This window comes from Aphelocoma coerulescens, chromosome 1A (genome assembly GCF_041296385.1).
Source record: "Aphelocoma coerulescens isolate FSJ_1873_10779 chromosome 1A, UR_Acoe_1.0, whole genome shotgun sequence".
In the NCBI taxonomy this organism is placed as follows: Eukaryota; Metazoa; Chordata; class Aves; order Passeriformes; family Corvidae; genus Aphelocoma; species Aphelocoma coerulescens.
Window position 1 is genome coordinate 34,949,380 of NC_091014.1, and position 19,212 is coordinate 34,968,591.

The window sequence follows — 19,212 nt, forward strand, 5'->3', positions numbered from 1 at the left end:
GGCGTAGCTTTATGTTGTCCCCTCCCAAGATACAAAGAGTTGGCTTGAACGTGACAGTCATCTCATGTCATAAAGGAACAGTTGCAAAACCAGAAGCAGCCACTCTTTTACTGGAAACTGTGCACTTTTGTCCCTCTTGCATGTAATTTTTTTCCTAACTGAACGAGCGTATTCCTAGAATCTCATCCCGGAGTTTCTAGGATTCATTGCATTTTTATAGAAGCTGGTGGGCTGTCCCTGCTTCAGATAACTTACCCTTACATCTTCTGCAGTCAGAAATGAGTCTTGCTTTACCTCCTTGCCTCTATGGCAATAGAGAAATAGCGTGATCCATTTACTGAGCTGTTTGTTTTTAAATAATAAATGCAATTAATTCAATAGGGCCATTCTTGAATGCTGAGGGCTGGACCAAGAGATTTCCTTTATAATTTGTAGTGCAACTTTTTGTTGATCAATACTGAAATTACAAACTTGAAGAATCCTTTATTGGGGTCAGTTGCATTTTACCCCAATGCAGTTTGGCAAAATTCCCCCGTAGACATAAATAATTGCTTGTATTATAAAACAGGCAGTTAATTATTAAAACTAGGGGGGCAAAAGATCTTTTTTTAACATGCTTCCTACTTCTGATCTATGTAATGGATCATACAGCATCTAGAAATTTTCTTATGCATATAGTGAACCCATAGAGTGGAGAACATGAAATTTGTAAAAGAGATGAAAAATTATTTAAGGAGAGGAAAGGGGGCATACTGACCATTTTTTAAAAACACTCAGTATTTTCTCTTTTTTCAAGGTGAAGTTATGCTTAGTTTGCTTTTTTTTGCAGCAGTTAAGTAGCAAATAATTTTTTTTTAAATTATGGGTAGATATTTTTAAAAGTAAAGAAATGTTGGTTTGTAAGATTCTTTGTTGCTCTCTAGTCTACTTTTTAAAACTGAAATTATAGATAAAAGACTGTATCTCAAACAGTTTCTTTCTAAGCTCCGTAATGCAAGATAACAATAGCTATTTATATAATGCATATGCTTCCTTTCCCTGTTAGCTATACTTTGAAAGAGTTATTAGTCCTAGAGTCCTGCACGTTTGGAGCATAAAAACCTCCAAAGTTTGACATCTTTAAATAAGCAACCAAATGTTATAAAGAACAAACCTCACTTACAGTTAGGAAACAATATTTACATTTAAGGTTGAAAAGCCAGGATGTAGGAAAATTTTGCTAATTTGGAAGGTGACCTTTAAGTGCACCAAAACCAAATAATTTGTAAGCTATGGCACAGGGCACATTCCTGCAAAATTTGTGTGAATACTGCTTTAGTGGTTCTTGAAAGACAAACAAAGAGACCTGGAATGAAATCTTTATCCCTCTCCCAAATAAGATTGAAGCTAACCCAGGCATACAGCAGCGCTCTTTCAAAGCTTGCCATTAAAATGAAGGCTCTGCAGCACAGCTAATGAGATGGGTCAGAGTGGAAAACAATCTGTTTTTAAGAATGTTTAGATCAAAAGTAATTTCTAATCTATGAAATAAAGTCGCTTTTCAATACTTTTCTTTCACTAGTAAAGCTTTTTATGTTTGCACTATTTACTTCAATCAGATGTTTTCAATTTTACTTTTTTCTTCCTGAAAATACTTCCTAGGGTTACTCAGTAGTGACCAACAGCATTATTCTTTTTCTCTCTCCCCTATTCACCAACCCCCACACATTAAAAAATTGAGAAAAGAAGAGGGGGAGGAAGAAAGAAACATCTTTTCTTAAATGATTTGCAAGCATCTGTGCTTTAAGCTACTTTTTATGAACGCTCCTTAGTAATGACTCAAGGTAAAAAAGCAGAAAAGCAACCAACGCTAGGAAATTGCAATCCAATACCATGTAATTTAAACCTGCCATTGCCTCTCCTGTACTAAATGACATACAGATGGGTAGCTCTGTTGCCTCTACTTTGGGAACACAATTGGTCTTTTTATGAGTGTATATACATTACTAGCAAAAAATATTTTTTGTTGGGACTGTTTATTTCACATTGTTCCATATTTTAATTAGTGTCATAATTAGAGTGCTTTTTCCCTCCTGTATTTTGTCAGCTAAATTTTGCCAATGATTATCAAAGTTACCTGAATGTTTTGCAATTTATGTTACTACTTTGGAGTTTTCATTCCCAAAAGCAACCTTATTGTTGCTTTTTGCTTTTCTGATGTGAATTTTTGCACTATACAAATATGCATTTTTTTACAGTCATCCTTATGTATTCCTTGGATTCTCTGTGTGAACTAAGCAAAGTGTTAAGATAAGATTTTCAAAGGAGGGTAATTTCAATAGCAATCCTAAATTTTACAACATGTTTAATGTTGAACCTTGTACAGCTTTGTGCATAAAGAAATTACTCCTTAGGACTCCTATTCTAGTGCTTCAAAAAGGTAAAAAGGAAATGGCTACTGTTATAAAGAATGAGGATGCAACTAGAAGTTAAATCAACCTTACTGTAATTCTGAAGGTTAGAATTGTTTTTCAACTGCTTTAAAGAGTACTGAAATTGCTAGATGTTGTGGCTAAACATCATATGCCCATTACCGTAAGTCTCCAATATAGATGTCTTGTAAAGAATGTTTCAGCTGTAGTAGGGATTTTTGCAGATTTTTTTTTAATGGTTGGAAAAATGGTACTTTCTTGTGAATGATTGCGTGTGCAACAGTTTAGTGTATAACACACCAAAGGGCTTTGGCTGTAGCACATTGTCACTGCTCCAGTGGAATCATCTGGCTCTCTATAAAAATTCTTTTCTAAACTTGGATTAGAAGAAATAATCAGCTGCAGTTCAGCTGAGCCATTCTTTGTGCATTAGGGACCAGTCTGGTCATTGACAAGTAAATGCAGAAGCTATGCTGTGGCTGTCTGCCAAAGCAATTATTCAGGATTTAAGCTAAAAAGGCTCCTTCTCCCATATCCTCTCCTTTTGCAGGGTCATGTAGGGATAAAAAGGACTGTAAGGTGGTCTTTTCCCAGGAGGAGCTGAGGAAGCGGCTGACACCCTTGCAGTACCATGTCACTCAGGAGAAGGGGACTGAAAGGTAAGGCAGGATGAAGGAAACTCAGATCTCAAAACACAGGCATCTTTCTTTTCCACCCCTCCTCTTACTGCTATTTCCTCACCTTCCCTACCAAGTTTTGTTGGTTGTTTTTTTTCCTCCCAGGATTTCTGCACTTGTTTACTAACCCCTACAAATTAACACTACTGCAAAGACAAGCATCTGCAACAAGGGGGCCAGGGCCAAGGGTCTTGTGTGACTTTTTCTTTTAATGAACACTGCATGTCTTATAAAGTTACGAGGCTCATGTTTAGAGTCTGTTTTTAGTTTACTACAAAACGTGTGGAAGTAATAGTGGTTTAGGTACACTTTTTTTGGAAGACATTGCAGTAAGCAGAACCACGAGGGAAATGGCCCTGTGCCAGGAGGCTGGAGTTTTGAAGGTGGCCATTGTAAGTATAGACGTTTTGGCTGCAGAAAGAAGGTAGCATAATTTAGTTCTTTTCCACCCCACTCCAATTTCTTTTTGAAGCACATGTGGAGAAGGTATTTATTGGCTCATTTGTGGTTGGAATGTGAAAAATTTTCAATAACTGCCCTCACATGGCTTTAGTCGCTGGAAGCCAGCCTCAAGTCTGGGAGGGAAAAAAAAAAGGACTGGCTTCCAAGATTGTTTTTAGTGAATAAAGTCTCTCTCTCAGCTGATTCCAGCCAAAGGTAACTTGCCAAGGCCCAGCCATTTTTTGTTGTCTAATTTATACCACTGAGCTTGGCGTAAGGCCCTGGCTTTACCTCTGCTCTAAACGTACTAATGATGTAACTGCTTGTTTTCATTCATGAGCTGAAAGGGCTCCCCGCTGCACGTGGGGTCCTGGTTAATAGGCAAACCTCTTCCTGACAGTGCTGAATTTGGTGGCTGAATGTGCCAGAGAGGCTGGTGGGGACGGTCCCCTCTCTGCCCCAGCTCTCTCCATCCTGCCACAGCCCTGGCGGGGCATGGGGACAGTGGTCTTTGCTGGGAGGCCTGTCTTGCCTTCCCCTGGCCTTCCACGCTCTTGTGTACGAGACCAACAATGTGATTTAATGCACACAAACAATCCGAGATTAGGTCATTCTTAAAAATCCTGTTTATAAAAAAAATTGGACCTCATAAAAAGGGTGAAAGGATAATAAAAACAAGCTGCTGAGCACATAAGCTTTTTGTTGGGCTAGCGCAGCTGATTCATATTAGGTGAATGACCTCCTAGCCTTTTAGATTGTTAACTTAGAAAAATATTCTCTTAAAGCTGGAATATTGCTTTTCAACTGAAAATATAAGGCGCTCACAGCTTGAAATCGTGGACCAATTATTTCATTTTCAGCTACAATGTCTCTGCTGGCCGGGCAGCCTGTGCTGGACTGACCCAGCGCCACGGCTCTGCAGGGCCCGGGCGGCCTCACACCTCGCTCCACTGCAGCCGCCGAGCCACGCACGCAGCCCAGACAGGGACACAGCGAGGTGCGGCAGGTTGAGCTATGTGCCAAACAATCCATGTTTACAAAAACTTGACATTTCTCTTGCCAGATTGGGGAAGACTCCAGTTTTACCCCTTTTTGTTTTTGTTGTTGTTCTGGCCTTTGAACTGTGGGACAATTTGCTTCCTTTTGCATGATGCATAACATCTGAGGCACACTAACGAGGACATTCCCTTTTTCCTGTGCCTGCTTTATTTGCTACCTTTAATAAAAAACAACTGCCAACTTTGAAATCATGGGGTTTTTCTATAACATTTTTCTAAACACTCAGCTACTTTAATAATTAAAAAATCTACAAATTCCTTTATTTAATTTTAAAATGTAGTGTTGTTGTTTTCCCAGTGCCTTTGAGGGGGAGTACACACACCATAAAGCTAAAGGAATATACAAATGTGTTGTTTGTGGAACTCCTTTATTCAAGTGAGTATGCTAAATATAGTTTTGAGATTTCTGTCTCTTAGGTTATGTGTAATCTTGTATATATTTCATACGTAATTGTATAAGGTCATTTCATAGAAGCACAGAATGGTGAAGTCATTCAACATTTTAAGGGATACAAGAGAGGAAATGTAAATAATAGTGCTGTAGTAAAATTAGTCTTGTGGTAAATTAGTCTTATAGTAAATATAAAAAATTTGGATAAATAAATAAGATAGAAAATATTCAGGTAAAAGAGGAAATAAGACAGGAAAAAATTAGTAATTAATTTTTTTTTTCTATATGCGGGTATGCCACGTAATTGTAACAGTCTCTCACTGTGTCAACAGATACTGAAGTGTGACTGTTAGAATTACTTACAGGTAGCTTTAAGAGATACTGGATGGCAATGCTGAATTTTACATACAGCATTTTAGCTCATGATGGAGAAAAAAGTAGATGCTTTTTTTCTTTTTAGAATTCAAGCAGTTAAGAACACAAAACTGTGGAAAATTGTATTACTGAATTTCTATCTATCCCAATTAGCACACATGGAGAGCTGGCTTAAAAATACTCTTTAGAAGTACTGTGGGAATTATGGCCCTAAATTTGGTACCAGAAGCAGTGCTGATTGAATTCCCTTGATTGCTGCATTGTTCTGCACAGATTCAGTTGTTGTTCATGTGCTTTTTCTTATTTGTGGCTGCTTGTGTTCATTCTGATGAAGAATTTAATTTTTTCTGCTTTTTTTCCCCCCTCAGTTCACCCTAACTCAGCCCCTGTCACTTGAAGAGGTAGCTTTACAAGAGCATGAAGCAGGATGGTCAGGATAGCGCTAATAGTATAGAATACTGTGCCAGTAATAGGTTGAAAGAAAATACAATTGATGTAGCTCTACAATCACCAGATGTGGTAGTGATCATTGTCCTCAAGACACTGTCTCTAAAGTGAAAGAAGCATCTCATCTCTGTAATGTTTGATTCCTCTGTTAGAAGGACTACCTGCAGAAACTGGGTAATAATGTGAATCTTTTGGGTTGAAAATCTGAGGGTTACAGACACAGACAGACAGTAGTCTCATGTCATGTGTTACTGTGATCCTTGGCTTGAAGGTGCAAAGTGGGGATCCAAAGTTTCCATAACCTGGTTTTCTACTCTGCCACTTAGACATTCCGCTGCTTACTATAGCTAAATCTTTTGGGGGGAAACCCTGGCTCTGTTGAAGTAAATTAATATTTAGCAAATGAATACAATGGAGTCAGGATTTCACTTTCTACCTTCAAGACTGGCTTCCTTTCTATCATCTGAAGGAGAAAGAGTAGGGGTTTTTTTGTGGGGTGAGTTTTGGACAGCAGTTGTACACATAAATGAGTGTGAACTAGTTTCCAGCTGCCTTCACAATAGTTTTAAGGTGGGAAAAAACTGCAGTATGAGACTTATCTGTGATTATCTCAAGTACACAGTATGCTTTGGCATAGTCTTGAGTTAATGAGTTGCATTTCTCTTTGTGAATGCGCTATATGGAAATGTCTCTGTTTTTAGATTCTCTTTGAGGCCCCTGTGGATTTTATTGGAGGAGAGAGGGAAAGAGGGAAGTTATTTTTTAATTTTAATAATTCTAAAGCCAGTGAGCACCTGAAGAAAACACCTGACTGATTGTGGTCTGAGACTAGACTGGCCTTAACTCAATCTCCCCAAAGTCTTTGTGCTGCCTTGTGAGCTCTTGCCACCTCTGGCATACATCAAATTCAGCCAGTTCTGAACTGGCTGGCAACAGTGGGAAAAAATGCAGAAACCAGTAGGAGTCCGTGTTCTTTTGTTTACTGACCTCAAAATATCAGTATATAATGTCTTTGTCAACCGGGGAAGACAGATTTCTGAATCTTGGTCACTGATTCAGCCCAGACTACTAAAAAAAGTGAGAAGGAAACACAGAGAAGAAAATGCAAAATATATGCTATTTACTACATTTTCTCCACAGAGTGTAAAATCACTGAAGTATTTCTTTAGGAGTAAGATGGGAGTACAATACAAAGAAAGTCCATTGCTCCGTTTAAAATGCAAGTAGTTTTTGTGGTGGCATGGGATTTTTTTGGTGCTTTTTGTTTTGTAATTTCCCGATAGTCATCTGAAACTTGCATTTACATGTTTCTCACTGATGTCCATTAATTTTTTAGTCTTTATGTCGTTGTAATCTTTAAATATATATATTTGGACTATGGACCTGTCAGTTTAACTAGGAAAGAGACTGGAGCTTCAGCAGTAATATTAACAAACTTCAACTTTTAACATTTCTGATTTACGTTGTTTCATTACCATGTGACACACGAGGTCAGGGAACACATGAATTTTACACTCCAGATGAAAGACCTGTTTTTTGGTAAGTCTTTAAAACAGAACTTTGTCTCTATCACAGGAAAGATAAAAGAAACAATTAGGAATTTCACATCTCTTCATCTACCTACTTGTGCTAGTGTTATGAGAAACCTCCCAAGCTTTATGGAGGACATGCTTTAACTTTTTCCACAATCAAAGGTGCCTCACACATAAAATCCATAATCATGCTATTGAATCTTATTATTCTATCTCTGAACTTTCATGGCAGGCAGTCTCCTACATCCCAGTACAGCTGTCTAAAGAAAGCAATAAATGAGAGAGACAATAAACTAATCTCAAGGACCTCCTTTTCTGCAAGCCAGTCCTTATGCAGTTTTGTGTTATACTTACTCCAATCTAGCTGTAGGCTTATGATAAAAGAAGGAGCCCTGCTGTCCTCCATCTTGCTCTAGGGTGTTTTTTCATGTCTTTCTCTTCACTGGGCCTCACCTGGTGTGCCTGGAACATGTCTCAATGCAGAACATGGATCTGATAGAAAACTAATAAGGAAAGAAAAAGTCCTTATACTTATCAACCACACCTGCTTGTGTTAATATTTTATCAGCCACATTTATCGTGGCTGGATGGCCTCCACAGCAAGGTTGTGTTTTTCTGTATCAGTTCACAAAGACCCACCTATGCCACCCAAATCCTCAGTGCTTTCTAAGGGACAACTGTACTTGCAATGTTGTGCCTACTTTAATTTTTCAAGGCATATTCTTATACATTATGCAAAAATACCATTCTGTCCACAGCCATGGAAAGAGGGCGTTAAAATGGACCTGAGTGAAATCCACGACTCATGCTACTGCCATAGGAGAGAATCTATTCCATATTTAATAAGCCATGGTCATGTCCTTTACCATATGCAGGACTGTGAGAAAGATGTGGTATAGATGGGAACTGGGAAGCCTGGGAGAATGATTTCCTTTTAAAAAAGAAATATTATTGTTTTGTCAGTTTCCAATTTTTAGGGCCAAAGACTAAATTACCAAGTCTTCATAAATCACCCACTGCTGCCTTTATTGCTTCCTGGAAAGAATTCTTGGTAATGGTGTTGGCTCTTCTGAGCATGTACTAGCAGGCATAGCAACAGCCTTACCCATGTTATGTTTTCATTTGATTTTTGTTGAGCTGTGTCAGGTCTTCTCAACATCTCTCGGACATCCAATCAAGAGAAAATGAAAGAGTGGCTGGGCAATAAAATTGTACCATTAGCATTGTACCACTCTTGCCTTCACAAGACAAGGGAGGATTTCAGTCACCAGGCTAGATCTTTATAAGGAATTTCCTTGCACCAGTGCTGCATGCTTAATTAATGGTTTTTAAGCTTTCTCACTGATCTTTACATTCTTTGAGCATGCCAAATGAAAAATCAGCACTGCTTATCTGTCTAGGAGAGCCCATATGACCTCATTGATGTGGTTTCTCTAGTACGATCTAATAGAACTACTTGAGCAACTTCATCTGTCTTCACTGACTCTTAGTTTCCTTAAAAGACCGTCAAACCCAGCAGCTTCTACTTAATAACATTTGTCTGAAGTAAGTTGGTTCTCACCAGTGTAGGAATCAATAAATTGTCTAGGTTGGAAAAGACTTTCAAGATCATTGGGTCCAACTGTTAACCCAGCATTGCCAAGCCCACCACTAAACCATGTTTATAAGTGCCACATCTACATGTCTTTAAAATACCTTCAGGCATGGTGACCCAACCTCTTCCCCAGGTAGTCTGTTCCAGTGTTGACAATGCTTTCCATGAAGAAATTTTACTAATGCCCAATCTAAACCTCCTCTGGTACAACTTGAAGTCATTTCTTCTCATTCTGTTGCTTGTCACTTGGGAGAAGAGCTCAACACCCACCTGGCTACACCCTTTTTTCAGGTAGTTGTAGAGAGTGATAGGGCCTTCCCTGAGCCTCCTTTTTGTGCTCAAGATCCTTCACCAGCATCCTTACCCTTCTCTGGACACACTCCAGATCAGTGACTGCTTTCCAGGTAATGGCTTGCATTTTCAGAAGGGTTACGTCCATACTTACAAATAAAAGAGACAAAAGCCTCTTCTCGGGCCCTAAAGGCAAGTGACAAGACATGGCTTGTGTTTTTAGCCTAAATTCCTCTACTCTGAAACAGAATGGCCTGGTTCATTCTGCTTTTGGGGAATGGTCCCTGGCCTGAGCCTCCCCTGCAGTTTGCCTAGGTCCTGTCTAGGGTTCTCATCAGCATGATAAGGGCCAACACAGCCTCCAGGGATATGTTCACAACTGAACATTACTGTCCTGGCCTTCTTCATATTGCTAGCAATGCTGTACCAGGAACACTGATACTCCAACTAGGTATTTTCTGTACCACTAGGGGCAAACACAAAAGAGAGAGGGTTGATTGTATCCTGGTCAGTCACCTGGACCAGGACATGGGTTGGCTTGGGTTGCATCAGGAGCCTGCTAGACCACCATCTCTTCAGTAAATTGCCCATGCCAATATGGAATAAAATTCTTGGAAAATGAAGATATACCGAAGATGCATCAATCATCTTTATGACCGTAACAGATCTTAATTCTATCAATGTCCTTTTCAGAGAGTAGTATTTTGAATGTCTGCCCCTACCAATGTTGTGTTTAGCATCCTTGAAGCAAAACCTTGCAAAGAAACAGCCTGGTATAAACTGCTAATGCAAAGGCCTATGAAAGCTAAGAGGAATAAATGACTCCTTCCGTGTTAAAATGCAAGGATCAGAACTGCAGAATACTGTCTGAGAGAGTTATAGGGCTTCCAAAGGCTGTTCCCCATGTTCCCTCAACAAAACCTATATAAACTTGTTAAATACTTCATCATGAAAGGTAGAAGGAAAGGCAGTTGTAACATAACAGCAGAGGTTCTGCAGTAAATCCTCTTTCCTCTCTGACAAAGGCCTGCTTCCCTGGCAAGCAGCAGATTTGCATTGACTTCAGCTGTAGTGTGTCTGTTGACACTGTAATATGTGGCACTGAACAACTGCAGTTCAGACATACTTAGGAAGGCAGTAGTTTAAAATTCAGTCTATAGGAACACATGATGATTATCATCACTCCCTTTCTGTCTCTTTCTTAGTACTTGGCAGTCTGAAGATCTGGTATATGATGTCTTTTAAAAGAAACAGGTTAAAACCCTGCACCTCTTTGCAGTACAGATAAAATTACCATCATCTATTCTATTGTTTGTGTCTGACTTAATTATTCCTGGGATCTTTAAAAGTGTTGCAGCACCTTGTGCTTAGTTAAATCTTTCCAGTAGCTCACCACGTCCTTGCACATGGTGTGTTGGTGGCTAAGCCTACTTGACATTTGTACTGATATGTGTTGTGTGTATTTGAGCCGTATTGAAGTTGGAAATGAAAAGCACTTTATAAATACCATCTTTTTCCCTTTATGCATATAGACTCATTTCCAAAGATATTTATGAACGCTTACCTGACTTTCAGAATACTCCTATGAGACAGAAGTAGAGAAAATATGAAGAAAGCTATTATCCATTCATTGGGGGGTGTTGCAGTGGGGATACTGCAACACTCCTATATCAAACCAGGAGTCCCGTGGAAAAGAAATATATACGGACGGATTCTTGCTAGATGTTTCAGAGATGTTTATTTCCCCAGCCGCATGGCCAGGGCTCTGCCGAGAGGCTCTGCCCCAGTCACAGGACCCGAGCTGCTTTGCCCGCGCAGGGGAACACAAACCAACCAATGGGGAACGAGGCTGAGCAGGGGCAGGGAAACCCCGTGCCTCCCTCAGGGCTCCCGGGGCGGGGGGAGGGACCCCAACATCTCACCCGTTTTATTTTAATAAAAGGAGAATGAAGACAACTGGATAACCATAACAAGAACTGTTTCAAAACAAAACAAGCCACCCTCCTGAGTCTTTAAATGTCCAAACAAATTCTGTGGAACATCTCAGGGCTGACAGAAGGGAGACAGAACTCTCTGGACATGCCTGTGGGGAAACTGAGGCAGGAGAGGGTTTAATTTCTTTCCTCCCCCTTTTCATCCCCCCATCGGCATCAGAAAGGGATTTTTGGGGAAACAATTGGCAAAGGCAGGGGTTTGTGAGGGAAACCATGGATGAAAAAACAGATTGGGAATACACTGGGGGTAATAGGACATAGGGTAAAAGGGAAAGGTGGGATTAGGAAAGGGAGACTGTAGGGGGGGTTTACAATGGAGATATTCCCTCCCCCTTTTCATCCCCCCATCGGCATCGGAGAGGAATTGTAGGGGAAACAATTGGCAAAGGCAGGGTTTTGTGAGGGAAACCATGGATGAAAAAACGGATTGGGAATAAACTGGGGATAGGGTAAACTTAGGAAAGGGTTCATATTGGGTATAGGATAAAAGGGGAAATTAGGCTGTGGGTAGGGAAATTGCTGGAATGGATGTTGTTTATAATTTTGTGCATAACGGCTGCCTTTGACGGGAATACCTCCAGGCCCAGTAACATTCGCTGCTTGTAAACCCTTCTTTCCTTGCACTATATCAAATTGAACAACTTCCCCATCTCCTACACTTTGCAGGTAATTTTTAGGGTTATTCCTTTTAATGGCAGTTCTATGGATGAATAAATCTTCCCCTGTATCATCTCGTGTTATAAATCCATAGTTGTTTTTTACATTGTACCATTTCACAGTTCCTGTGACTTTCGTTGCTAGAACGTCTCCTATCACGTGCTTGCGTGTCTGTCGTGGCTGCTGGTCCCGCGTGGCCGCCGCCTCGCCGACTCCGACGTCTCGGTCAGGCCCCCGCGCCGCGGCCGCTCTGCGCTCTCTGCACGACACTGCTCCGGTGCGTGTCTGGGCTCTGCACGGCTCCGCTCCGCAAACTCCACGCTGCTTCGAGAGCGGCCCCGTTTCGACTCGGCGCTGCGCTGCGCGGCTTCTCGTGTCGCTGTGGAAACCGCCGCTTCTCCCTGCATAGGGCTCTCCGAGCCGTATGCACAGAGCGGGCTTCCACGCTGACCTCCGGTTCCTGGCTGCTCGTGGCCCACGGCACCCATGGCGCCTGCGGCGTCGCTCCCTCACTCGCGGCCGCGTGGCCAGGGACCCCGAGACAGGGATGGGGTCCGCAGTAAGGCGCGCGCTCCCGAGGGGGCCGGGCGCATCCAGCGCAGGCACCTCCATCGGCACAGCTGCAGTCATGCGCTCCCAGGATGGCCGCCACGCGGTCTCAGCCACGGGAGAAGTATGATCTTCTGCTTTAGGGGTAATGGGACCATACAAATGCTCCTCAAGAGCGTCAGTGATTATAAAGGATCCACGGACAGCTTCTATCGCTCGTCCATCCCTTAGCTTATCGCAGATCTTGTTCCAGAAACACTCCTGATGATATCCAGAAGGTTTGATATCAAAAAGTAAGTCTCGGGAAATATAGGGGAACTCTTTGAAAAGCCACATAAAGAAGTGTTCAAGATCTCCCGGTTCAAATACTTTTTTGTTTTGTTGTTCAAGGATTCCTTTTACTTCTAGATACATTTTTTTCTGTGGCTCAGAGAGCCCCATTTCCCACGATTCTTCCATAGTCCAGATATGCAATAGCAAAACAAAACCAAGAAGAGGAATCCAAAGTTTCCAGGGTTTACTCACACAAATCAGTCGCGGGGATCGTTCTGCTCGCAATCTTCCACCATATGTTGCAGTGGGGATACTGCAACACGCCTATACCAAACCAGGAGTCCCGTGGAAAAGAAATACATACACGGACGGATTCTTGCTAGATGTTTCAGAGATGTTTATTTCCCCAGCCGCATGGCCGGGCTCTGCTGAGGGACTCTTACAGTCGGGGCCCGAGCTGCTTTGCCCGCGCAGGGGAACACAAACCAACCCATGGGGAACGAGGCTGAGCAGGGGCAGGGAAACCCCGTGCCTCCCTCAGGGCTACAGGGCGCGGGGGAGGGACCCCAACAGGGGGGGTGGGGGTGGAGGGCTGGGGGTGGTGTTGGGGTGTTCCCCTCTTGTGATAAATGATAAAAGACAATTAGTACAGTCAGGACCTGGCACTGTAAGGTGCATCTTGTCTGGTAGGATGCTTAGGTTGGATATCAGAGCATGTACTATGATAACAAACAATGTACTGAGGAGCTTTTTTCCTTCTACGTGATGTAGTTTTAAAAGTATAAAGGAGTCAGAGTGAATATTTTTGTGTGTAACAAAACATCCCTTTGGATTGTACTTTCAGTATTTAATTTTATCCTTTTTAATGGCCATATTTTAGTTGCACATTTTAAACACCTATGTGCAATTAGTTTCTGATACTTTTGTCTAACGTGCTGTTGAGAAGCAGACATAAATACTCGAAGAGGGGAAAAGTGCTGCTTCCATTAAAATTACTGTAAGCTTTGTCATTCCTTCAAGTAGTCAAGGTGATTTTGTGTTCTTGCAGAGTGCTTTGCTCACATCTGCCACTTGTTTATTTACAATGCCAAAGATGCTTTGTTATTCTCCCCCACTTTTTCTGTGCCTTACTAAGATCTTTAACAGTTTCTGTAATATTGTGTCCTAAATTTTACATCATTTTCCCAAGGGGAAATGGTGACCATAACATAGGTGACCATCCTGCTCTTGATGGCTCCTAGTACTACCTCCCATGCTGTGTTTTCTTTCATAGCTCTTCTGCTGTTGCCAGACAAAGTTCGATTCATTTATCACCCCCATATCAGTTTTCTGATGTGTTGTCCAGTAATTTATGACTGTTTGGAGCTTTGGTACTCATTACAGTGCCCATTGACCCTTGTGACCCTCCTCCCTATGCACTCTCTGCCACCTTGGCCCCTGGGCCAGTTTGTTGATGCCGGAAGTTGCAGTGCATATGTCCATAACAAGCCATTCAGGCTGAGAAGCAAGAACTCTGTTTGACCAGCTAATAGTGAGTATCTAGAATTTAGGCAACGAGAAGTTGATTGTGCAGCTAAACAGATGCTGAGGGTAAGATTCGTACATTCTGTCTGACTATGTAGGTAGTGAGGTGCTGCTGATACTGTGATGAACAAGAGAGAACAGTGTAGGCAGATATACAGCAGCTTGAGGAGAATATTTTAAATAAAACACTAAGTGGCTTTACTTGTAACTCAGTGGAATTTCCCCCAGGTTACCACTTTTCACAGGGTGGGGACTTCATCCTGCTGGTGTAAATACCAATTGAATCGTACTGCCAAACTGAGCATGGGCTGGTGCCCTGGGCAGTTACCGGTGCTGGTATTTGTGAAGGCATGTCAGCAACATGCTTTCTTTGTTCAGTGCTCTTGGTGGTACTTTAAAAATACTAATTATGAAGATATGTATTTTCCTTTTCATCTTTTCATCTCCTGGAAGTATATTTAAGTGTATATTTAAGAGTACATTTTCATGTCCTGAGATTATATCTATTGTGAGCACTGGAGGAAGGTGCAGAATTAGTGGAATGGGAGAAGAAAGTTGTTTCCTTTCTGATATCTTTAATAACATGAACCTGTTAATTTTTTAAATTATGACTGATTTTACATTTATTTGCTGTAGCATAGTTATTTGGTATAGAATTACAGTGCAAGTTATATAAAAATATAGGGTGCATGTAAAAGACATCTACATGTAGTGGCATGTACAAGCTTATAAAATAAAAGTTGAAAATAAATCTGCAATTAGTTTTTGAGCTTCAGTCATTTGTTTCTGAAAAAAGAAGGACTGTAACTACCCAAAATACATCCCTTCCTTGATGCAATGTAAAAGGATCCAACATTGTACTTCCTCCTTAGAATTTCTGGGGAAATGCATTTTGCTGCCGACGTAACATGCTTTAACAGGTCTCCTGCTGGTCAGACCTTGTGTCCTGCTGTGACAGCCATGACCATGTGTACAACTGATTGTTAGTGGGCGATATAAATCTGATTGGAACATGCCTGTTAATTGGTTTGAGAGCTCAGTATAGACAATGCTGTCTTGTAGCAGATTGTGTAGATAGCCCTAGTCATAGGGTTAATTCTGCTTGACAGCACATCAGCAGCATCTTGAGTAATTACCCAACTTAAGTTTTCCCACAGTTGAATTGAGATCTTCAAAGGCTTCTACATTTACAAGTATTATTAACCGATATCTGAAACATGATGTTCCCACAAGGGCTAATTTTTTCTTCCTTTTATTAAATATACAGGTTATAGGGTTCATTTGCTAAGTGCTAAGCCCTTAGAAGAAAACACTACTTGTTAGAGAGAGAAAAATCCGCAGTGCACGACCAAAGCTAATGGTGCATAATGCAAACAACATTGTCTTTTTGCAAAGACTTTAAAAACAAGTTAAAATTTAGGTCTGGCTCCCTTCCTCTTTCCCACCCCCCACTTTCCACTTTTAAGAAAATCAAACCACTTACTCCAGAATGTGCAGAATGAGTAAATTGAAGACATGCACAAACAAAAACCTCCTAGGATGTTGCACAATTAAGTACAGATCATTGGATACAATGCATATGACATTAATGAAACGGTATCTGCTTCAAAAATAGATTGGAAACATTAGTGAATAAATTAAATCCTCTTAATGACTTTATAAAATGAAAATGAATGAAAACTATTGATTTCATACAAACAACTGCGTGATATGATTCACAGTATACAATGTAATGCTGGTTTAAATTTGTATTTTATTTTCTTCATTCATTTCATGATTTGCCTTTTAAAATATCTTCTTTGTAACTCTACAAAGAATGTTTTTCTACAGTGTAGAAAACAGTAAAATGTTAAAGATAATAATTATTATTTGGGTTCAAATGCCTTTGAATGCATTAAATGTTAATGTACAGAGTTAGATAGTCTTGTTAAAGATAGCTTTTGCTGGGGGATCAGTCTGACAAATGGCTTTTATGGCATAAAGCAGTTCTTGTAACTTACGATCTTTTTATTTTCTTTTTCAGGTCAGAAACAAAGTTTGACTCCAATTCAGGTATGTTTAGATTTACAGTGTTTTGCTGAATGTACACTATTCAGGTTAATCTCAAAAAAGTAGTTTATCAGTTCAAGTTCAGTTTAGTTTTAAACAAACTGGGGTAGGTCAGTCTTAAAAAGGATCTTCGTTTCTCACCCTTTGAAAACAGCATTGTTACTGTGAAACATTTGCTTTCATTCCTTTCATTAGTTCCAGTCTCTTTACATTTTCCCAAAAGATGATCAGGAAGATGTATCTTGCAACAGCCTTTAATTGATCCAGAACAATTATAATACAAATAAATGATAATACAGACTAAAGCAAATGGAGGATTGAAGATTGAGAATGATCACTGCTATAGAGGAGAATGTTTTTCTTCCTGGTGGACAAAAACATTTCATGGGAATTTGAAGTCAGTGCAGCCTATCTGTCAGGAAACAGATGATTTGTCATCAAATTTTCGTGACAGATGCATGTACACAATGCATGCCAGAGCAGTCTGTAGAGCTCAGTTGAGGAGGATTACCAAAAGGCAGTCTTTCTCAAGATGTCTTTTTAAAGAATTGTAATGTGTAGTAGGGATTGGGAGGGAAGTGAAGGTCAGTCTTAACAGGTTAATGTGTGTCTAACAAGACAAAAAACACAGGACAGCAAACAGGGGAGTAGTTGGAAGAAAAAAACAGATATCCTAATACCATACTATTACTTATCCAGTTCACTATTCCTGGGTGTTCCTTAAAGTTAAACAATAATAAATTAAGAATAGGCTGTTGTCCTGAAGCTAGGTGAAATGTCCATTGCCTGAAAAGGTAATTCAAAATTCATTTTTTGTTAAGATGAAAAAGTCTGTTTTAAATGGGAAACCTGATATTATTATGTCAATTTTGGGTTTAGGCCAATGTTATCTTCTATATAATTTGCTTAATGCACTGATTATAATTGCTTATGATGTTATGAATTTTATAATATATATTAATCAGGGTGTTTATGGAATAGCACGTTGCCTTTTATCCCAGTTACAGCATGATTTGGGTTTGAAATGTGAGGCATTACATTGCTTTTTCTTTCCACATTAGATTTTATCTTTGTAACTATATGAGAGTGAAATCTACAGCAGGAAGCATTTAAATAGCCAGTGCCTACATCTCGTATACTTGCGTCATCTTGCTTCTATTAAGATTTTAGTCTGTGAATTTGAGGTTACTTGCCTTAAATATTGCTTGAATAAACTCTATGCTAAGATTGATTCTTGGATCTTGACAAAACACGGATAGATTCCAGGCGGGATAGCTTCACACATTATCTGCCATTACCCCCTTTATTTTAGTGCAGTCACCAAAACTAGGGTGTGGAGCAGAATGTCACATCTCTGCTTTTCTGTTGAAGGGAAAGTGCTCTCTGCAGAGCTTCAATTTGCTTCGTGGATTAAGCTACAAGTAGTTTATGGACTCTCTCTTTTGAAGCAGTTCTCCTGTTAGGTGCACTATGCTGCCTGCTGCCCCCCTTGGCACTGAAGGCAGGGGCATGGCTTTTCCAGTAAAAGTTTGGCACTATTGCAGCTGTGGTGCATGCCTGCTCACTACATGTCACCAGGCCTTTCTGCCCCGAGCTCTTGGTCCCACTTCAATTTTTCCCCAAACTTTGTACTTGGAACTGAGAATTACTGAGGTTTAACGCCTCGGTCTCATCAGTGCTGTGTCTTTCAGCACAGATTTCAGCTAACAACCCAGGGTAGATGTTAAAACCAAGCAACATCAAGGCTGAAAACCCCCTTATTTTTGTGAGAAGTACAGCAGCCTTTCCTTTATAGGAAGAGTACTCAGTTCTTCCACCAAGAAGCTGTTCAATGACAGTCAGATGGCACAAGGACTCAGAGTTTCTCTTTTGTTCCCAATATGTAAGAGCAGAGGAGAAGTGAATATACTGGCAACATCACCTCAACATCTACCACCCAAACAGAATATCACTGGTTTTGTTTCCCCACCAAAGAACTTGCTATCACTTTCCCAAACCAGACAATAATCCCAGACCTCCTGCTGCCTCTGAGTGAACAGGATGCATTCACTGAAGATGTGTTGGCAATTGCATCCTTGTAAAAAAAACCTTTCTTTTTTATGGGGGGGTGGGGAGGTGCAGTGCCCTATGTAGCACCATGTTCTGCATTACACAGGCCTTTGAAGAGTGTCAATGTAGTGTTGGTTTAAAAAGGGCTGCTGGCATCTGAGTCTATATTTATGCAACCTCAAGTTTCTTGGAGACACCTTAAGGTATTTTCACATCCCTTATTTCATTTTGAATTCCCTAGACTGTCATTCCTAAGTAAAGTAATGATCCCACAAACTGGAACAAACATGCTTTGTTCTCATTTATCTTACGTTACTCAAAACGGTTCAAGTGTTGAATGTGAGAATGAGGTAATTTTATTATAGAATACATATTTTTTTCCTGGGGAGTTGTTCCATGACTATTGCTTGCTCTAAATTAACCCCACTGTTAATTCCAGTTAACTTGCAAGTCTAGATGTGCCCTTAATAAATATTTATCAATGCTTATTATACTTCTCTTTCCTAGAAATATTTGTGAAGCATTGAAGAATTAAAAGAAGTCTTTCTGAAGCAAGTACAAAGTCAGAAATACAGTTTTTAAAGTACCCAGTAGGCTCACTGCAAATGTAATCCTGGAAATGTTCAACACTGAAATATTAGACAAACATTGTCAAAAGAAGATTAATTGGAACTTGAGCATTAACTTAAAAGAAGGCTGCAAAATTCCTACAGTGATGATCAGGATTTATCATACAAATAGCTATAACATCTGTAGGGGACACACATTCTTCATCTCATGACTAACAGTTCCATCTGAGAAACTTCTTTTTCTCTGCTTATTCTTTTTAAGTCTATAGCTGGCAGAATTTCTGTCTCAGAGACCATGGGGTTAGCTTCACGCTGTTGGAAGATCTTACAA

The 19,212-nt window shown here is 40.3% G+C and overlaps 1 protein-coding gene across 7 annotated transcripts in view; it reads left to right on the forward strand.

Annotated features, from left to right (window-relative positions):
* MSRB3 (methionine sulfoxide reductase B3) overlaps window positions 1–19,212 on the forward strand; it is an 86,304-nt gene that overhangs the window by 31,235 nt on the left and 35,857 nt on the right. For all 7 annotated transcript variants that reach the window (XM_068998622.1, XM_068998580.1, XM_068998575.1 and 4 more), the window contains 3 exons: window positions 2,962–3,070; window positions 4,886–4,963; window positions 16,238–16,266. In XM_068998622.1, the coding sequence (XP_068854723.1) occupies window positions 2,962–3,070; window positions 4,886–4,963; window positions 16,238–16,266 (216 nt within the window). The remainder of the gene's footprint in view (window positions 1–2,961; window positions 3,071–4,885; window positions 4,964–16,237; window positions 16,267–19,212) is intronic.